The 22,255-nt window shown below is 45.0% G+C and overlaps 1 protein-coding gene across 1 annotated transcript; it reads right to left on the bottom strand.

Annotated features, from left to right (window-relative positions):
- Positions 1–207: 207 nt before the first annotated feature.
- LOC144167065 (uncharacterized) lies at positions 208–12,162 on the bottom strand. Its single transcript, XM_077696456.1, has 5 exons — positions 12,072–12,162; positions 8,190–8,341; positions 6,546–6,613; positions 3,461–3,547; positions 208–457 (listed from the first exon to the last, which is right to left on the bottom strand). The coding sequence occupies exons 2-5, from the start codon at positions 8,336–8,338 to the stop codon at positions 342–344; spliced, it is 420 nt and encodes a 139-aa protein (XP_077552582.1). The 5' UTR covers positions 8,339–8,341; positions 12,072–12,162; the 3' UTR covers positions 208–341.
- Positions 12,163–22,255: the final 10,093 nt, after the last annotated feature.

Here is a 22,255-nt window from a genome sequence, read left to right as displayed (position 1 = left end):
TAATGGTATTGTGTTCTCTATTACAAAGCAACTTTTGTGATACCCTTGTACAAGTGTCCTGAAAAGAAAAACAATGATACACACTCCACTAGAATTACGAACGAACACGTACTATATCGTTTGACTACAACCGCCGCATGATCGAAAAGTTCATGTTTATCAAAGGCACTTTTATTTAAAACACTTTCATGCAATAGCAACTGCCGCACAAAAAAAAATTTTCTGAAGTTACATCTGATAAACACAACAATTCAAGGTACTACACCCAAAAGAACTGAAAGCTGCACTGGAGCTATGGTTTGGTGCTGTGTCTCCAGCGGTTAAATTTTGTGCCAGGTCGCCTAGCAGAGCTCCTTGGAGAAGTCGGGATATCCTTCGCCGCATGTTACACGAAAGGCGTCCATGCAGCGCTTAGGAATGTTTTCCACCGCCCACGTCGCCACCCACAGCATACACACTGCAATATAACATAAAGACAGGATTATCGCTCCGCAAGAAATACCATTTATTGAATGATAGTTCATCTTTTTTGTGCTTTTCAGGGTAAGGGCAACAATCACACCCAACTCAATGTTTTATATACATCTGACAGTGGAACAAAAAATTTATTATGAGTCATTTCAATCTGTGAGGTTGGAGGGCAAGCAAATCTGGAATCCCGGTAAAAAACGCGGTTAGCCTGTTATGACGATAAAAGAGAAGTGAAATTCAAAATGGATGACGGCAATTTGCCTTGACTTAGGGGCTGCCTTCCCGAGAGGCCGCAATCATCTAGACATGAAACCACACTGAAGGCCGGCAAGAAAGGGCGGTGCCACCGTACACCACCGCCCCGAATTTTAAAAGGAAACTGGACACGCTTGCGCTCGCGTGCCGACAAAGCGAGGTCAGTGCACCCTGAGGTTGGAGCACGTTCGCACCGAGGGGAATTCATTAGAATCCTCTATTACATAACCGACCATACTCACATTCAATATTGAACCTCAGCTCCTTTTGTTTAATAGCTAATGTATTTGACCCACGTTGTGCGAAGCCACAACACAACAGACACTCCACTTTTCCCCGCCATCTTTTAGATGCGACTGCATCTCATTCACTCGCCTTGTCCCTTCATACAGCGTGGTTGTCGTCCGTCCACACCCCTCCCCCATTCTCCTCGCCGCGCGAGCTGCGCTCTCCGCCACTCAGCCCCTCTCCTCTCCGATACCGAACACTCTCTCGCGAGGGGCATTGGATTGGATTAGATTGGATTGGCTTGGCTTGGCTTGGATTGGATTTGATTGGATTTGGATTGGATTGCATTAAAGTGGATTGTGTTGGGTTGTGTTGCGTCATAGCCGCGCCACGTTGCGTCATAGCCGCGGCATGGGGTTCGCGGCACGTTTCACGCGATGGGAGAATCAACCTAACAGAAACAACAACGGAACCCCCTATGCGTCGCATCTACACAGGGGTTCCCGCGAGGGGAGGTGGCAGTAATTTTTTTCAGGCAATCCGGGAGCTAATGGAGGTAAATTACCATCACTGGTCGTATTTTTCAGATTGCTCACTTTTGTCAGAAAGATTTATCCCGCTTTTATTTCAGGAACAAGGATCTCCGCCGAACTCAATGGTTTCCCCGGCAAAACCTCCTCTTTCAGCGGGGACTGGTGTCGTGGCGCTAGGGCCGAAATGCACTTCACGCGACTTATCTATAGAGCAAGCTACACGCACTGTTGTGCTATTCTAATTTTTATAATTTTGGGCGGGCCAAATTTAACCCCCAAATGTTCTTTTATGTGATCGCAGAATATACCTCCAGCATGCGTTTCATGTATATGCACATGTCAAGGTACTGCCGACAGCAATTTTCTTGCATTTCGTGCATGAACCGAAGTCCTTGAGCACTGATTCTAAAAACTTAAAGAAGACAGTCGAGAGCACGGGGTCTTTCGTAAGCTTCCACTCTTTTTATAATAACAAGATAATCATCGACATATCGAACCATGGTGGCAACTGTTGCTGCCTCCAGGCACGAGGCAATATGTTAACAAAATGCGTTAAAGCCTGTTCAGTTAACTTCGCTGCCATACGCAAACTAATACAAGTTCTATCTCTCTGAACAACGTACTCTTCACTAAAATGCACCACAGAGGAGTAAAGATAAATCCTGAGCAATTGTAAAAAATTCTCAACAGACGCTTTGCAGAATTGCGGGAGGCCAGCGGACTCAACGCGTCTATGGAACTCGTCGCACTTCGCAATTACAATGTGCACCACGGACTTGCAGTTGAGTAAACGTTCCCGTGGAGGACAGAATCCTGACCGAATTACTCCAACAGCTTCCTTCATTAAAATTGCTGTATGAAAATCAGTAAAATTACACCCTATCAGGGAGTTTGACGAGAACCAGCCCAAAGTAGCATAAAAACATTATCTCCAGATCAACTCCCCCAAAACTAAAGCCGTTCCACTTAATGTGAAAGCTCTCTGAAGTGCAGAGCAGTGATTCGCCATAATGAGCCGCCGCGCCGTTGTCCGCTAACTGCTGCCGCTCACAGCATTTCAAATTTTCCGCCTTCGCAGTGCTGCCTCGCCCCTTGTCTGAAGCTGCGCCAGCGGGAGTTGTGTTCTCCTCGTGCTTTTCTCCCCGCTCGTGCGGGAGTTGCACTGCCACATATTACGTTTACTATCGTAAAAACCAACCAAACGGGCGTCCTTACTTAAAGGAACGCGAGCGCTTCCAGTTAATTGCGGATATATTTTTTAAATGTGTCTATGGTTTGTTTTACGCTAAACAACGGGGAGATGTATGACAAGCGCCAGCGTTTCACGAGTTTCGAACGCACATCTCTATATACCGCTTGGCTTTCGAAGCCTCTGGAGTACGCCGCGAACACCAGCTTTACCCCGGGACGCCGCATTTGTGCTCTATATACTTGGGTCGAAGGAGCGAGCTAGGACGGCAAGGCAAGCGCTTTAAGTGCTCTGCACTTACTATTAACGCAACTGGTGCATATGGAACATGGTTATATCCTATTTGGGACACATGTCAGGGAAAATAAATACGTTTCAAAGAAATAGCCTGACATCCCCAAAGGAGGAAAGGTTACGCGTGTCTAGTGATTGTGTAGCCTGAAACACGGTTGTCTATATCTAATTTGCCCTCGAAATCATTCAATGGGGGAAGGGCACAATAAAACTCAGTAAGATTTGTCATAAAAAGATGCGATTTAGAACAAAATTTGCTGCAAAATAGAACAAAGAATTCTTGTGTAAACGAGTTAAAGTTTGATTTTACTACGCACAAACAATGCACAAGTGAGCTACAACATTCCATATCCTGTCCCTATAATCTTTTACCTTCCCCTGAATAACTCGTGTCTACAAGGTGTTCACCGATATAATTACGTCCCACTTTATTGCAATAAGCAGCCGATTGCTGATATGATTGACCACGTTCAAGGAGCACTGCCCTTACTGTTGTCCTGGTAGTACGGAGATATGGTAACCAAGCATGTCTGGTAGTCGCTGTACATCATGTAAGCAGTGTAGTTGCGACAGGAATCTGAAAAAAGACAGTTTTTAACAGGTGTGTTTTCGAGATGTCAGTGTAACGTGTCTTTCATACTGTAAGCCACTGCTTTATTTCCGCAGATTAGTAGAGTGGTAAGGATGCAGGAATTGGATTGTTCATCTGCATGTTCCATAGCTGTGGATATATCTAGTATTTGCATTGTTGAATACACGCATGTTTTAAGCACATTGGTAATGGGTTCCTTACGTACATGAACAAAGCGTTGTAATGTTGTCTGAAAAATATAGGATAAGGCATCCGCGCTGGTAATTGCATGCCTGATCTGCATACCGTTGTAAATGGGGACTTTGCAGTCCATCTGCAATGATTAATGTGCCAAGTAGCCCTATGCTACACAGCCACCGCATCCTTATCGTCTGCCTTGTACAGGGATGCCAGGTGGTAAGGCGTGCATGAGGTGGCATTTAGAACAGCGCCTTAAAAATGGCACTGATGGCCACCTCCCATAAAAAAGCTTTAATTAGGCCTCTCAAGCTGCCTAATACAGGCAATAGAGCCTGTTGATGCAGGATGGTTAGTTAACAACGGTATCCACGTACTTTACAAGGGTATGACTTTTATTTTTATTTTATAATAAACTAACGAATTTAGATTTGCACGTAAATAATCTATTATGGGGGGGGGTGTAAATTTTCCTTTTTTGCGTCCTGATGCAAGCGTACAGTGTGCTATCAACTTCTCATTTTGGCTTCTGTTTGCTCCTGTCGCCTTTTCAAAGGTCTCATTTGGTTTGGTCAAATTATTAGCGTGGTCGACTTTTAGGCACATTTTCAATGTCACTTCGGGTCAGCATTGCGGCCAGTCGGCAGCCTTTCCTTGCCAACGTTGATGGTCACAATATGAGGCCCAAAGCTTATAATCATCATCATCAGGGATATGAACATAATAGTGTGTGTACTGCTTGATTGGTCATTTACTGCTAATCTCCTTCCCTGCTTCATGTATTCTTCAAACATTTTATATCCTGTCCCTTCATAGAGCTGTGTCTTCCTGTAGTCCGAGCGCTTTCTTTCGGTGTCCTTGTGTTACAGCGATGGCCTACTGGTACCATTTTGTTACAGCGATGGCTGACTCCGCATGACATACCTCTCCCCAACCGCCTCCCCAGTGATAGGAGGCTGGTCTTTAATTTTTCTAAAATATCTCAACGTCACGGCTATCATTCTGAATTTTATGACCCTTCGGTGAGTCCTAAGTGCTCTACAGGTGTTTGGTTATTGTTCAAACTGATGTGTTTCAGTAAATACCGGTAGTACAAACGATGATTCATTTGATTCTTTTATTCGATCTTCCGCTGTAGGCATCTCTTAACTATATGAAGGCGATGACCGAATGCGCACCCGCTGAGAAACATTTTGTGCCCTACTTTTTCCTCGCGGTTAAGATCGCCATTCCGAATTGTCAGTGTTAATACCGCAATTTTTTTAGAAAGAAAGAAAGACAGAAATAATTTATTTGTCCTGAGTCTTTAGAGGGACGGGAGCTGTAAAGCTGTAATTCTGACGTCGAACTCCATATACAATTCTAAATTACTGCTCTTGAATTTGATCGTCTGTCACAAGGTCTTAATAAGTAAATAAATCACTAGTATTACCGTCAATGTCCTAAATTTTGGTGTCCTATTTTTTAGCGGGAATGCAAAATCTGTTTAAAGTTTTCTTCATTTTAACAAGTCGGAACGAACCACACTAACCCGTCACCTAAATCCTTTGACATAAGAATACAAAATTTGAAACACCGATGCTATATACTGCCATTTAGGAAAATAATGATGTGGAGCAACTCCATCTTTAGTAATTTCGTCTCGGTGAAAAACTCGTGTAGAGGGGGGAAAGTAAGGAAGGTATGAACTTCCTTAAATATTTTGCTTCTTTTCTGCACTGTAATCATTTTATTAAAACACAACATTACCTCGCCAAACTGTTTCGTTGATGAGTTTGGCCTTGCGTATTGCAGTAAACACATATAAGTAAGGAACCAATCAAAATATTCAAGCAATAATCCCGGCGAAATGTATACATTTCTTAAGGTCACTTCTACAGACGCATCGCAGTACCCTTCTGAACGTCAAGGTGGATTACGAACGCGGGTTTGTTTGGTGGCCTTGTTGTAGTGCACTTCTTGTTGCTCGTACGCCGAAGCTCTTCCGTGGGATGACAAAGATCTCAGCCAAAGCGAGGTTGTTATGGCACTTGAGGTTTTCTGCGGTGTCCACGCAGCTGTACGAAAATATTCGGAGAATCTGCTGCTGAAAAAATATACTTGGCCTGAAGTATTGAACACGTTGCCAACGCTGAGAAGGTTGTTTGTGTCGACAACGTGCATACGCCGACACTAAAAATTTGAAAGAATACAAAACACAACTCCCAATTGAAACAATTCGACCTTAGGCACCGCCAGCCATCCGTGTTTGGAAGTACCAAGTAAATAACTAAAAAAAAAAAGGTTTGGTATGCCTAAGCACTTCTTATGTATAATTTTTAAAACATGAATGTTCATTTACAGAACACCACGTGTTTTCCCTTTATTTTGATCATACTCTAGCTCTCTCTATCTTCTTTTGGTTATGACGACACAGCACACCGATGCATCCGCGTCGCCAAGAAAAGATGGCATATGGGAAGATGGACTTGTCTTGGAAATCCCTGGTTGTTAAGGTGTTTTTATACTATTACAGCTCGAACGTTTATCACTGTGTTATCCCTTCCTGCTAGTATGCTATAATTGTTGTTGTAGTAGTCATTTATTTCTAAAGGGAAGGACATGCGGCAAACTTATGAGAGGGTAAAAGAGAGAATGGAGGTGTAGCACAGTTTCAAAAATAATGTGTTCATGAAGCCCACACATGAGTTCTTTTGAAGCAGTGGAGTCCAGGCTAAGGTAGATCATATCCTATTTATAGAAGCATTTTCTTTTACAATACGCATCAGCAAAAAGAGTTTTGTGGATGTATGGAACTTAAACTTACCACCATCGATGTAAAACCATGTCTGGTCTATCGTCCTTCCGTAATGTATGTCAAACAACGAGCTTCTTCTGCATGAAAGAAAGGAGTATTTGTATTGAGATGGCACAAAAAGGCAGCTTGCACTTGAAAAATGACAGGACGTGGCCCAGCTATAGTTTTCGATCTAAATCTTCCAACATGAGCAAGGCACACAACGCAGCACGTAAATAGAAGTGTTTGAACAGTAAGTTTCAGATATTACCAATTCACAGGCACCTTTTCAAGGGTGTTACAATCAAATGTAAGTAATCTGCGTTTATTTAGGCAAACAGCCACATACGGAGATCGCAAACAAAGGGGGTCATGTGTTTCTCATATTTATGAGTTCAGTCTTTTTATGAGCATGTTTTTATTTTGGGAGTGAAGCAGAAGGGAAGTATTTTTATTTGATGTATGTTATTGCGCTCTCTGAAATAATTTATCGTTATTGTAATATGTATCAACGTGATTTGATTGATTGATTGTAGGGTTTAACGCGCCGACGCAACGCAGGCGATGAGGCGCGCCGTAGTGGAGGGCTCCGGATTAATTTTGACCACCTGGGGATAATATGTCTCACCGTACTGCAGGTGATTTACGTTTGACGCGTGGCCTACTTATCTGTCTGTGAAGCCTCCCCGGGCATTGCATTTACTAAGTTGATCCTGCACCACCAGTGCCGCCACCACCCTACCCGACGTGATCGCTTCAGGTGTACTTCGCGCAATAACTCGCCGTTAGCACCCTGATGCGAAACTTTTTCACTCCCTTCGATGCACCGTTCCCACAGACATCGTCAATGCATACTAGAGTGCAGGTACGCCATCTTAAAAGCCAGAAAAAATCCTCCCGTTTTAACTCCTCTCCAACCTCGTTTTTTTGCGCATGAACTTGCTTTGTGTCGGAGAAGTTTTCCTCGTACACGGAAACGCGGGAATTCCCTTCAGTTAGTCGTACAAAGCTGCGCTTTACTGCATCCATATTTTACCCAGCTGTCAAATGTTTGAAAGTAGATTTTATGAAACTGAATCCAAAAACCAAATGTTTGTACGATGGGTCCCTGACGCATGTGCAATTTACCTCCTTAGCCAGACCCAAAATATGCACCCGAAATATTACAAAGGTAGGCGAAGGTTTCTATTTTGATGTTTTTTGCGTGGAGTTACTCTTCAACACGATAATTTTCGGCGGTACCAAAAGCATTCTTTTTCTTAATCGATAACTATACGATTCTACAAGACAATCGCTACCACAATCGAAATGCCGCAGGAGCTATGAGTGTGTAGGGCAGTCTTAATTAACATCCAGAATAACTAAATAGTCATGGTTTCTTGACCACTGCGCGAACTTTACTGCATTCTTCTAGTGCCTTCCCTCGAGGTACTTAGCAGCCACCAAGAAATAAAATTCTTATATATTGGAGTAGCTGGTGGAGATCAATGAACCCAAAGCTTGTTACCCGCCGTCTATGTACCGGGCCGGTAGTGTCTTTAGCTGCGCCACCATTCGACCCGCTCCTTTTTGTACGTAAGCAGGGTTGTTCCAGGCTCTTAAAAAATATAGTACCTGGGGCCCAACAGCTCCACACACTAAATGCTTTAAACGGCAACGTGTTTATTGACTCACGTCATTGTGCTGTTGGGACCCACGAAGTTCCACATGTAAGACACTTCTCTAGTCTCCTCATCGTACCGAGTTCGCGTAGCATTGAGACACATATATGACGGACAGTCGCTCGACGTGTAGGCCGCTACAGCCTCTGGAAGCCTGCCCATTGCCTGCGTGGAAATAATTAAGTACTTTTTGTGCATAAATTGTATAGACGCAATAACTATGCTTCTTATTTATTTTCAGTAAAAATATGGGACACGAAATTTTAGCGCAGTCAGGTCGTGCAAAATATCTACGAAGACACCGAAGCGGTCCTTATGCACTGATTGCGAAAGCACGAACGTTCAATTGGAGAACTCTAAGTGTCTTCTGGTTAGTTTTCATCACCACTTACATCTCTTTATTCTTTGAATTTGGGCAACACAACACACATATGCATTCGTATCTCAAAGAAAATAGGGCATTCACAAATGTACTTGGCCTTGAAAGCACTGTCTACGGGGGGGGGGGGTCCTATACAATCTAAAACTAATATTTTATCTCTGGCTTATCTCCTTTTCCTTAAGTACTGCAACAAATTATTTTGAAATACGCATTAGTGAAACTTGCTTCGTGCCGGCGTTTTTAAATCATAAAATCTTGATTTGAATTGCACTCGTGAATAACAGAAACGGATATAGAACTTGCAAAAGTAAAAACTGTGCGGTGGCCTAATATTTACGAAATAACAAACGCCAAAATAACTAATGCCACTGTGTACAACAGTGCCAACTAATCGGGCATCTTGCGGGTAAATACCCAGCGATCGAGTGAGCCCTTTTTGATACACAAAACGTTTACCACTCTATTGTACGGGTCAGGTAGAGAAATACGTTTTCTCTCACAGCAGAAAAGTTTAGCACGAGTGGGGGCACACATCCACTCGCTTTGTACAACCAGGAAAATTTGTATACGTACGAGTTTTTGGTCAATCTCTGCTGTGTTAAACGCATACTGAAGCAGCACCCCATCTGCGGCACGTAGATCTTCCCACAACACAGGGAACTTCGGTACACAATATAAATTCTCGCGTGGCAGCACAGTTGCTGAGGGTGGTCGGCCTTTGCCGGCAGTTGTTTTTTGCTGGCGGTTGTCTGTGCCGGCAGTTATCTGTATGTTTAAGAAATTTAAGCTGACTTTCGTATAAGAATTGAAGTCGAAGGGTTCCGGCTTGTTCGTAATTCATAGGGCTATCGCACGGAGAAAAAAAATAGGCCAAACTCTAAAGGGGAACCCTTTTCCCGGTCAAACAGAACACAAGATATGTTGAATGTGCTGAAGGGGTAATATAGAAGATTTTTCTGTCGGGTGTTGAGAACTGCGTAGGGCAAACGGGCCGCTGGTTTAACAGCAGGTTGCGGGAACGCGACACTAATTTGAGAGTGGTCTGGAAAGGCTTCTAAGCTTGCATTGTCGGACATGCGCCTATAAGGGCTGCCACCTTTTATTTAAGAAGTGTGTCATGATTTTCACTCATAATTATGAAATAATACACGATACCATCCAGTCAGCTGAAATAGCAAAGCAAGAGGAAGAATAGACAAAGTCGCCTTTCGTTGTACTAAAACAAGAAAAGACAAGTTATTTAGGATCTCCTATATTCTGAGCTCACTAAATACGTGCCGCGTGTCTGCCATTCCCATAACTGTTTTGTTTGGTTCAAGCAATTTTAACCAAAGGTTTGTGAAATGACGATAGGTGATTTGACATGACTTATCCTTTTTTTATGAATGCATATTAGGGTGCGTCTCGTTCTAATTGCAGGTAGTTGGAGTCAGTGCTTTTGTGGGTCTCTTTTTTTGTCGGTTATCGGTTTATGCGCTTTTTAGCGGTGTGACCTCTGCAGCAAGCTCTCTGGTGATATTTATTCTAGTTTTGGTATTTTAAAACGTCTCCACGGCAGCTTAAACGTTCTATGGCAGTTCATTACGTGGTAGGACAAACAAGTGATCATCCAAGTATCTTCCAACACCGAATACTTCTCCTGCAAGTATTTTTTGTGGTCATATTTTGAAGTTTTCTACCGAAACGCCGCTGAGAACAAGTGCGAATCTGAAGCCACCATAGCAGATAGCCGGGTATTGTCAAAGCACTTTTTGCTTCCAGATGAAACAAGAGCTGAATAGACATAAGATAATAATATATACCTCGCCTGCAAGTAATTTTTGGTGTCTAACTTTGAATTGTTCTACCGAAAGGTCGCTAAGTAAAAGTGGGAATCTAGAGCCTTAGCAGACGGCCGGGTATTGTCACAGCACGTTTTGCTTCCAGATAAAAAAAAGCTGGCGGACATAAAACAATTATTGCCCATGAACAATGCTACTCCCAAACTGTAGTCTTTTAAGAAATTTAACTTGTTTTTGTTGTCTTTAAACCAGTCTATGCACACCCCGTTAACGCCAGATGTGAAACAGAATAAAATATGTCAACAGAAATGACGTGGTCTACATCAGGAAGGCGAAATCGTGCCTTCTGGCGGCTCTGTATTCAGCCACACTTTTGAATTCAGAAAGCTGCTAATACGGTTTCCTTTTGTAGCCTACGAAAAACACAATCCCTAAAATTATATCCTCACACCAGCCATTTATATTCTACAATGTTTTTGTGTTCCGCAATACAACGAAAACTACTTCGCGTCAGTTTGTGTGCGGCTCTGTATCAGGGATCACAATCAGAAATCATATACACAAGCTGTTATTAACGGCTTTTAAAAATGTATTTTCTATGCGGCGCTGTTTAGCGCCCTGTATTTCGAAATGATGTAAAGTGAAGTTTCTCATGAAGTTGCTCGTTGTTTTAGCTATGCTAAGACGAGCACAATTTTTAAAACAGACCCAACGTCCTGAGGAGCTAGAATGAAAAGTTTCTGTAACTGCTCAATCGTTGAAGAATTTCAACTTTCCTGTAGGGTATTTCCCCAGTCACTTTGGCTTTGCAGTACCAATATATAGTTTTCAAATGTACTTCACCTCCTGGGTGGCATAATTTTATGTTGATTCTGGGCTAGAGGAGACACTCTGTTGAGCAAGCGACTTCCAAAAAGATACTTGCAGCAATTCCTAAACATTATTATGTTGATTGTTTTGCTTCCACCCCCAAAAATCTTGGCTTCAGTTACAATTTCACATTAAAGGTTTGTATATTTATGAGTCCCGTCTACTGAGGTACCCGAATTGCTTGGCCCTTAACACGGTCCTTTGTAATTTAAATTCGAAGACAAGCGCCTAATGTTCGCAATTATTTGCGCAATAGAACAAACGATATGTCCGGTGGTACGTTCTTTACTTGCAGTTCGAGTAAGTAGTTTTTTTACTCTATACAATGCAGTCCCATCAACAACCTTGTAGTCGGTAACTCTTCGCACTATGTCAGACTTTTCTGCGGTGTGTAAAAATTGAAGGGGTGGCAGACAGGATATTAAGAGCTCTTTAACATACGAAATATAGTTTACCGTCGAACAAAAGCGGAAACCATGTTGAACAGTGCAGTCTCTTCCAAGAAAAAGCCCTTATGTCTTTCGTCTTCCCTTACGAAGCGCAGGGACAAAGTACACTAAAAATATTCGACCGGGGAGTGTTATCATGGTTTCATGAAACTTTCGCATCTGGGCGAAAGTTTGAATCCGTCAACAGGTACGTGGTAGTAATCAGGAACTGGAATAACAGGAGGGGTTCTCACGCAGAAGGATAGCCATGGTATTACGTAGCAAACTGCGCTAACTACAAATATCATGATTAACGAAGCGCTGATGGCACTCAAACTTTTAAAAGACTGCAGGCTGGGCTCCTCAGAAACAAACAGCAAACACTGGCTGATCACTGTAGGGTATGTACAACCGGCATAAATGAACTTACCAACCTTTTTTCTCACACCAGGCGCGGATATAACCGGAACATTATCGTTGCTTCAAATTCTGGGGAATAACTACGCTCCGGATGTATTTGCGGCCTCTCTACTGACGTACAGAACACAGATATTACCTTCCAATTGGTCTTGCTGGACGTGGAAACGGTAATGGTGATTGCAGTGCACACTTTCGTTGCCATAACAGAAATTGGAGGCCTTTGTAACACATACTCTTTTCAACAACGCGTAGACATAGTCAGAGAGTAGACGAGGATACATGTGCCTCTGAAATCATTTTTATATTTTCCTTGCAAGATGTGGAACACGTATTCAACGATGAGTACTATCTTTAATAGCAAGTACGTGTGGAATAAATCTAAATAATTTACCACTTCAGCTTTCCGACAAGAAAACGACACAACCTGAAGTATACCTAATGCATATATAACTGTATTGATTTTTAAAAAAAAATCACAGCACCGCGTGTGCTTGGCGGTGCTTTGTATTTTTAAAAGTCCCTATTGAATTTTCTGTCACCGTCTGCCCCTAAGGCCAGCGGGAAACATACATTTAATAGCAATAAATAAAGGAAAAGAGGTAAGAAACATTGCGGGAGACAAATTCTAGCTTTTAAAGGATTTCGGGAAATTCAAGAGCTTTGAGATAATATCAATGTACTCAGGGTCGGAGTACGGTAATAAATTGTTATGACCAATATCCGATGCAAACTGAAGGATAGTTACCTTTGAAATAATTAGGATGGAGAATTACGAATAGCAGAGGCGAGCGAACCAGCGAAACGTCCAAACACATACCATAGTCTTGTTCCCTGATATCCCTTGCATGCTTTCAAGCGCCCGTCATAACAACTTAAATGCTAAAACGTGGTACTGTAACCACCCGCAGCCAAATACGCATAGCCACGGAACAGACATATTTCAAGTCTGACACCAAGGCCTGGGAAACACATCTTAGTTATGGCTGGTATTGTGACCTAGTTGCGTAGATGCGAAGAAAGTAGAATGATCAAGGCATCATCTTCTGCACTTTTTATTTGGCATTTCAGTATATTTACCGCGCCGTGTTACAGAACACCCGCGCTGTTGTAAGGGCGCTTCCGAAATTACAGGTCATATACAACACAACGTGCTACGCCTTGATCCAACACTAACTCAATGTTCTCTACCTTGAATTTTTAGGGAAACCGCCCGCCTTCTCCATCACAAGAGTGCGGAAAATTTGTACCTTGAAGCAGACCTACCCTGGGTTCACAGACGAGTTTGCATATCTGAGTTTGCACTGAAGGCGCTCTGGATGGTGGACACCATATAATAAAGAGCCGTCAAATGCCACACCATCCCATAGAGCGACGTCGGTGTGACTCACAACCCATTCCATGTGTCCCCTGTGAAGACGTCTGTGTAACAAAGATGCGCCGGCTATCGCCGCAGATAAATTGTGAATCTTGTCCAACACAGTAGGGACTGATGAGCCAGAGCGCCCGGCTCAAATTCGTTGCATGAGGTGACGCGCCGACAGCGGAGCCAATTCGCGCCTCGACCAAACCAGAACAAACCGCCCGCGGCCGACAGGCCCAAACTTGCATCAACGCAGAGTTACCTATCGTTTTCCGTCGTGGCGGCTCGGCCGAATCATGGACCGGGTGAACGACCGGCAAATAACATGCTGCTACTTGCTTGGAGGCGGCTTCACTGAGACGGCGGCAGCGTGGCCTTTCCATTCCCCATCGGGGCGGCGCGGCTGAAGCAACCGCTTCTTATCCATTCGTCGGACTTCAAACGCGGGACAGCGAGAGTCCTCATTGGCGCGATTCAAACTTCTCGTGGCCGCAACGGACTTCCGGGGGTATCAAAACCAGCCCGGAGGCCCTTATCGGCGGCACTCTTCGGGGGCACCGAGTGCAGAGGTGCTGTTGCCTTTGTGCCAGCCATGTAACGTTGTTGTTATCCTTGGGTATATTGTAAAGAAATCTTTCTTGAACGTTTTGTCGGCTAGAGAACTTCATCTCTCTGATCTGCGCCGCGTCGATAGCGGACGGAGCACGGCAACGGCGCTACACCGGTGACTGCGCTGGGATGGCCAGTGGGAACAGTAGTGGCTGCGGTGAGATTGCCCAGTCCCAACAGTGGTGACAGCGTCGGGATGGCTGTTTCCCAACATCGGTGAAACTGCTGGGATTACTGATTCCCAACAGGGACGGAAGCGCCGGGATAGACCGGCAACGGCTGCTACCAAGTGTGGTAAGCGCTCAACGTTTTTTCTCAGTTCACCAGACTGCACAGGTTATGGTAGTTTAGAGAAGAGCTGTGTGAAGCACTGTGAAAGCTTTGGTTGTTTCAAGCCTAGGGAAAGTGTGTTGACGCAAGAGCTGGTGCCTAGGGTAAAAACAAAGCAGCGTAGGAAATTACATGTGGGTACCTTAATAGTATAGCTAGATAGTATAAGAACCGCAAGAGAATTCTAACGGGGGCTAGCCGCAAGAGGCTAGTGCAAACAATGGAGGACCTTAAAGTAAAGGAACTCACCGAAATTTGCAAGGAGCTAGGCCTTGACTTCGGCGATGCGAAACGGAAGCATGCGATCTTTGAGATCAAGACAAAGGAGAAAGTTACATTTGAGGAAGTCAATGAGGCCATGGATGAAATCAAAGAGTGCCGTCAGCACGATGAGGCCTGGAAAAGAGAACAACGTGACTGCGAAGAGGCCGAAAGGCAGAAACGGAGGAGAAGCCGAAAAGAAAGAGCGCTGTCCGTGCGAAGAAGCGGAAACAAAAGAGCACCGTGAGCGCGAGGAAGCCCAAAGGCAGAAACGGAGAGAGCAAGCCGAAAAGAAGCAACTGAGAGAGCAAGCCGAAAGGGAGCTCGAGTTGATGGGGCTACAGATGAGGCTCCGGCGGTGCTCCGTGGCGTCCAACATGACTTCTCCAACGGTTCAGGCGAGCGGTCAAGAAGCCGGGACCAACGGCTGCCATTCGTTGTTGAGAGGTCAGGGGCGGAAGACGGAGCGTACCAAGGCAAACGCGTAGCGATCGCACTCGTATTCGTGAACAGAGAAACGAGCCAGAAAAAGAAGAAGGGCGCAGGGGCAGACAACCAGCATCGAAATAAAGATTTCGATACGCGCAAACAGTCCGCCAGTAGCGGCCAGTGCATGAGACTCGCGAGTTCACAACCGGGAAAGTTCTCGCAGAAATTTGGCTCTTCCAAAGCGAGACACGAAAGCACGCCGAGCAGCGTAGCCCGAACTACTCTCGTGGTAGCCTAGTCGCGACGCCAGCGGCTGAAGCGGTTTGCGTGCAACGCTTCGGTGGAGAAACGCGGCGGATGCAGCCGGGCGACACAAAGAGTACGTTGGCCCTAGCGTACGATCAGCGGTTCCGCGGAAACGAGTCCAAGGTAGAAACGCTGCCGAGAGAGAAATCCAAGGAGCTCGTAGCTAACGACGTTTACAGGGAGAGTACTGTCGTCTCGGAGACCAAAGGCGTACCTGGACGAGATAAAGCACTTGCCGAGACGTTCGATAGAGGGCCGTACGAGTCCCCTGATAGCGGTAATATGTCAGCCTCGGTTTCAACGACCTCGTCAGAATGCTCAGAATCGGGGGAGACCTTTTGATACTGCTTCAAACCGGGGCGCGCACAGTGCGCGTGATAACGAGATTTCGCGAAGGAGTGTAATCTGTGATGCTAACCAGACGAAGCCGCGCGAGCCCCCGCAAACAGATGCTCCTTCGGGTAGGAGCTTTAACTCAGGCGATGTGGTGGCAAAGCCGGCGAACCGGGCACAAAAGGTGCTTGAGCAACGAAGTGGAGTGGCACGCCATACTACCCATTGAGGGAATTCGGCTTGCTGACGCGAACTATGCCATCGCGGCGAAGACTTTAACTTAGCGGTTCGGCCTACGAGACTTGCTCATCAACGAGCACATTGACCAACTCATGGCATCGAAGCAGATACTAAGCTCAATGGATATCGAGAGGCTCCGCCAATTTTACGACAAGGTGCAATTCCGTGTCAGCGCCCTTGAAGCTCTGTGAGTTCCATGAGATCTATACGCCGTATTCCTGAACCGTGTGCTCCTATGATGCCTGCCGGATGACCTCACTCTAATGTACCGGCAGATGGTTATAGAGACGGACCAAGGGCTAACGTATGAATCCGCGAGGCAGCAGCAAGGAGCTAGCCAGCTGAAAGAACTGATGGAATTCCTCAGGATTCAAATCGAAATTCGCGAGAAAGGAAGACGCGGACAGCCTTCATCGAACGCAGCTCGTCGATCCGTCCAATATTCCGACTTAATCCCCCCAGGACAATCAGAGACACCCGTAACCTCAGCGTTGGCATTTGCCGAGTAGACCGAGTCCCCAGCCACATCGACAGTGTCCCTTGTGTGACTGCCGTGGTCACAAGCTGGCGGACTGTCCCGTCAACCGGTTCGGCGGCCGGGAAGAGGACGCGATTGCGCAATGCTCGCTTCTACTTCGGATGTGGCCGCCGCAACCATGTTTCTCGTCAGTGCAGAGCGTCGCGCAACCTGACCTGCAGTACCTGCAATGGCCGCCACCTCACCGTGCTGTGTGACGTGCTCCGCCACGCCCACATCAAAGCCGCAGCTACAGCCTGCACAAGGTGCACCGGCAACTGTGGTAACGGCTTCGACCATGCACTCCAGACATACCTCAGTACTACTGCAGACGGCCCGAGCCTAAGCAGAGGGTGCTCGGCGACGTTTAGTGCGAGTACTTCAGATACCAGACGCCAGTGAACGTTCATTCGTCAGGCCCTGTCTAAAGCCCTCAAAGGACTGTTCTCGACACAGAAGAGCTAGCGTTGGTAATGTTCGGCAGGACAAAGGCTCACAAGATATTACGCTGCCGGCGAGTCGAGGTAACGCTACGCGGATAAGCTTGCGGACAGCCAATCACGTTGAAAGCCTTGGAGGTCCCTAAGAATTTCTTGGTCACAAGTCCACAACTCGACAGCGCCAAAGTTAATATCCTGAGTGAAAGGCGGTACGACCTCGCCGATGCCTTCCAGCCTAATACGTGGAAGGAGGATGAAATCGGCATACAGTTTGGTTAGGACGCCTACTGGAATGTGGCCATGGGTAAAATAGACATGATCATTAACGATATGACAGCTGTAGAAACTGTTCTAGGTTGGACGGTTCAGAGAATGCTCGAATCTGCGGAGTGCAGGTTAGCTAGCGTCATGTGTCTGTCGGATGGCACACGGAGTCATTTAGACTTGGAAGCATCTACTGTATGGCGGCGGAAGAGCTGCTGTTGCTCATCGCTGGAAATCGAAAAACCTAAGGCCCGTCCGAGCACTCGTAAAAAGACATGCGCCAAGCAAGAAGTTTAAGACGCAATGACCATCGAAGAGACGCAGGTGACTTGTAGTGCTAGCCAGCTGACATCCGAGGGCGCAGATACCCAGAAGACAATCAACTCGAAGGTCTCATCATGGAAACGGGAATTCACCGATATCGCCACTGAAAACGCAGCGTGGGGACGTCAACCCAAGCTGGGAAGTTCAAGAATAGGTGACCCGCCTAAGACAATTCAGACAGGTACCGGCACTAAGGAGCCACTGGAAGAATGGTAGACAGAGACGCCGATCCGTTGAACAAAGTCCAAGAAATTATGAACTTGACGATACTACGCCGAATCGAAGCGCAGCATCAAAAGTGACCACCGCAAACGGGCAATGGAATTCGGTTAGTTCTGGGCGTCCACCCAAGTGGGAGCCGCAGACCCAACATGTGCCCGTTGGTCAACGGTACGAGAAGGAATACAGAGGTTTACACGGAACCACATTCTGGCAGCAAAGAATATGACTGGCTTACCGAGAGGACCGTATTGTCTGCCTCAAGCTCCAAGAGAAGCCAAGAGAGAGCGAGGAATTTGCATCAATAAACAAGTGGAAACGTCTGTCTACAAGTGGTTCAACTGCGAGCCGAATGCCGCTTGCGACAGATAGACAATGCTCCCACCATTGACCACAAGGAAGGAAAAATGAAGATGGACGACATCGCAATCGTGATCCTGAGCGACAATGCACTGCAATCGCAATGGGACTTTGCCAAGTCTCACTGCCGCATACGACAAGTTTCATGTGCAATCGTCCAGTGCAAAAACTGCACCCTTTTGAACTCGCCGCCTCACCATCTCGGGCCCGCAGGAATATGTTGAAAATGAAGAAGATGGGAAAGCGGGCAAGGGCACGCGGCACATTATCATAATTGGGAGAGTGGTTCGAGCACATCTAATAAAGAAGCACTGGTCGCTCTCTCTAGGGCTCAGGGTCCTTGAGTCGCACTAGCGTACGCGATAGCCCATGCGGCGAGCGGACTGAAAGCTCCGGCGGTAGCCTTAGACAAGCCGCCAACGGCCGAAGCGGGTGACGTCATCCCCATAGGCACAGAAACCCAACTGGCCGCACGTTGCGAGGCAAACTCGATGTTGTCCCCTGTTCTCGATGGCTTGCTTGAAATCATGTTGGGGCATTTTCACCCGAAGTGTAGCCCAGTGGAGCGAAGGCACTCAGTGTGAAAGCGAAAGTTGAAAGCTCTCTGCTCTGAGCGACGACCCGATTGGGAGGCATGCGTGCCTGCCGCAATATTGGGCTTGTATAAGACGTGTTGCTGGGCGAGTTGGTTCATATTACAGAAATAAGACTTAGCGCAGCGAAAGACACGGACCGTGAAAAGGACGGGACGGGAGTTTACTCGCAACTGGATGTTTATGCAGTTTTACATATGCAGTATCTATGCAGTTTTGCATGCATATATACATTCGGCGTAATCTCACACGTGTGTTAAAAAAACTAACTGGCTTCCAGTCAAGGCACACATCAACAAACATCGGAACAGAACAGAACAAAGTAGTTTATTTCATCAAAAAACATCAAAAAACCTGTTGATGAGGCACCTGGATTTATAGCCTGTACGGTACTATTGGATCCATTGCAGAAATCTTTTCAAAAATATAATTCTGGCAAAATGATTGATTGTCGCACACAAATAAAAATATTTGGCCGGAAGTTACATTGTTTAGTGTTTGTACAGTAGTGTTCCTTACATTCAAGTTAGCGCTTCTGGTTTATTGTACTTGAATTCTGAAGCCATGTTTTAAAGACGGCAACAATTTTGGTATTGTATTGATGGAGTTTGGTATGTAATTGCATATTTTTGCTCCCATGAAGGACAAGAGGCGCTTAACCTATACATTATATTTTATTGGCATGTTAAGACTTTTGTGATCAGCGTGCCTTGTATCTCGCTTGTGTATAATTTGCGTTAGCGAGTAGTACGCATTGTTTGTGGTAAGTATTTTGTGGATAATTACAGCAGTTGTATATTCCCTGACTCAATAAAACAGCAATTTGCGAAATTCGGCGCAGAACATCGCTGGTGGCTGATTCCTCGGCACTACGGCCAATATTCTAAAGGCTCGTTTTTGGATTACACTGAGTGATTTGTAGTAAGACGCGTACGTGAACCCCCATGACTCAATGCAATAGGTCATTAGGCTGTGAAACACGGCAAATTAAATGAGGCGTAAAACTTGCGGCGAAAATTGTTTGCGTGCGTTCATCAGTGTGAAACAGCCACATGATAATTTTTTTGTTAATTATTCTACATGAGGGGTCCACTGTAACGACAAATCTAATGTTATACCTAAGTATTTATGGGTGGTAACCTGTTCTATTGTTGTTTCTCCGAGGTTCAAGCTGCATAGGCGGGTCTGTTCGTTTCCGTTCGACGCGAATACTACAAACTTGGGTTTTTAAGGGTTGAATTCGAGCTTATTAGCTTTAAACAGCTTAAGGTGTTTCGGAGTTCCTGCTTAGCAAGCGACCCTGCTTCTTGATAGGATTGACAAGAGATCATAAGATCTGTATCGCCCGCTTACAAATCAGCATTGCCGTGTTTTAACAGGCGTGCAAGGTCATTATGTAAAGAGGAAAAAAATGGGGCCTAATACAGAGCCTTGATGCACACCCATTATGACATCTTTGAGTGAAGATTTACTAGATGCTATTTGGACAAATTGTTTCCTGTCGGAGACATAACTTCGGGAAACGTTAATAGCTGAACCTCGAAAACCGTAGCGTTGTAGTTTTTTTAGTAGTATGGTATGGTTCACGGACTCGAACGCTTTTCTGTTATCCAGAAATATACCAAATACCATGTTATTACCGTAAAGGGCCTGGTTTACGTTTTCTGTAACTGCTTTAACAGTGGTACTACCTGAGTATTTATTCCTGAAACCGTGACGGTGTTCCTTTATTATGCTAAAAGTTTCTAGAAAGTTCATTACACGCTACGCTATTAGTTTCTCAAAAAGATTGCTGATGCAGTAAGAAAAAGCTATGCGATGGTAATTTGCCAGGTCATTAGGGTCATCTCCTTTATAAATGGGCACGACCTTTCCAATTTTCAACTGTGATGGGTAAGTTCCAGAAAGAAATGCCTGATTAAACATCGCTGCTAACGCTGGCGCAAGGATTTCAATGTTGTCTTTGATAATTTTAACAGTAATTGCGTCATGTCCAATGGCCTTACTTGGTTTCATCGGTCTTGCCTTGCTTATAATTTGCATTAATAAAAGTCTCACTAAATACAAATGAATTGGGTTACGGTAGAGGTAAGATAGGATCGTTTTCACCACACTTACTGCTAGGGGGGTGCTTTGCTAGGTTAATATAGAAATCGTTAAAAATTTCCGCGGCACCATCCAGACTGCTGTTTAATATCCGGAAATCTGGCAGACTATTGCATTTTTGGGGCGATTATGTTACAGAATTGATTATACGCTAGATGTCTTTGGAATTGCCTTTGCTTTATTGACCAGGTTTTTGTAGTACTCTTTTTTTCTTTTGCGCATGAGGGCAAGTGATAAGTTTCGCGCCGAGCGACATTGTGCTTAATGGTAAGGGTTGTCGTTGTTTTCTTTCATCTTATTCCTCCAGTGCTTTTTGCGCTTGATAGCACTGATAATGCTTTCCGTCATCGAGGGAAAACTTGGAACCTAAAAGTATGTCGCACGGCGGAAATACATGGTAAAATTTAAACAGGCTGATAAAAGCAGTTTTGAGAATCTATTGTAAGCTATGTTTCCACTTGCTTCACAAAGCGACGAGAAGTCTTGATCTTTTACATTATGGCTTGTTTTTTTATAATCCCATCATTCCACCAATTGCGTATCTTGATTTTTTATTTTGCGATTGTCAAGAATTGCCAACAAAAATGTCGGATAGTGATCGGTAATATCTTCTGTTATTACTCCTGCCTGGACACACTTCTCGTCGTAATTTGATAGCATGTGGTCAATTATGGAAGACGTATATGCAGATACTCTCGTTGGGTTTACTATATGCGTTTTGAAGAAACTTGAAGAAACTATATGGTTTTCGAAGAAAGTTTTCGAAGATAACTCAAGAATGTTATCAAGAAAGTTATCAAGAAACGCACATTCTTTTACGTAGATTAGCAGCGATGGCATACTCCCGCAGTTATCATCCTTTCGCTTGATGTAGAACGCTTCCGCTACTTCACGTGCCGTGACGTCCCGACTTCGTCTCAGAATTTTTGTTTTATCGAAGTCTGGTACACCGTAACATTCTTTGCAGTAGGTGGCAAGTGTGATCCGGTCCCGTTTTTCATGAAAAGAGCGTGCTCTCCTACTCGCTCATTCGCGCATCGACCAGTTTGGCCGATGTGTACTTTGCCACAATCCAATAGTATCTCGTACGCATCACCTTCACTGCAGTTTACAAAAGGTTTAGCATGCTTCTTATCGCATGTTTTGGGCTGTTTCTATGTAGGGTCGGTTCACCCGCATAGTGTGCCAAGGTTAGGCGGTGCTCAAAACACAACCGGGACGTTATACCTTGCGCAGGCCTTCTTTATATTATGTGCGACTCGGAGCACGTAAGCTATATCTTCAGGGCGTGTTTTCTCTTTGTGCAAAGGCTCTGTATGAGATTTTTTCAAACCGGTTTTTCTTTTGCGAAGCAAAGCCTTGGCCACGAAAGTAAGCATTGAGCGTGTGAAACCTGTGGTTTCTAGTCTGGTCATCTGATGCCCAAAACGATTTTCTATAGCATACGCGCATACGCGCAATTATAAGGAAGCAGTTCCTTGGCAGTCGTGGTGAATATTCCCAACTA

The sequence above is a fragment of the Haemaphysalis longicornis genome, unplaced genomic scaffold (assembly GCF_048455015.1).
Source record: "Haemaphysalis longicornis isolate Haplotype H1 unplaced genomic scaffold, Haemaphysalis longicornis Haplotype H1 scaffold_2, whole genome shotgun sequence".
Lineage (NCBI taxonomy): Eukaryota > Metazoa > Arthropoda > Arachnida > Ixodida > Ixodidae > Haemaphysalis > Haemaphysalis longicornis.
This window is presented reverse-complemented; position numbering and strand designations above follow the sequence as displayed.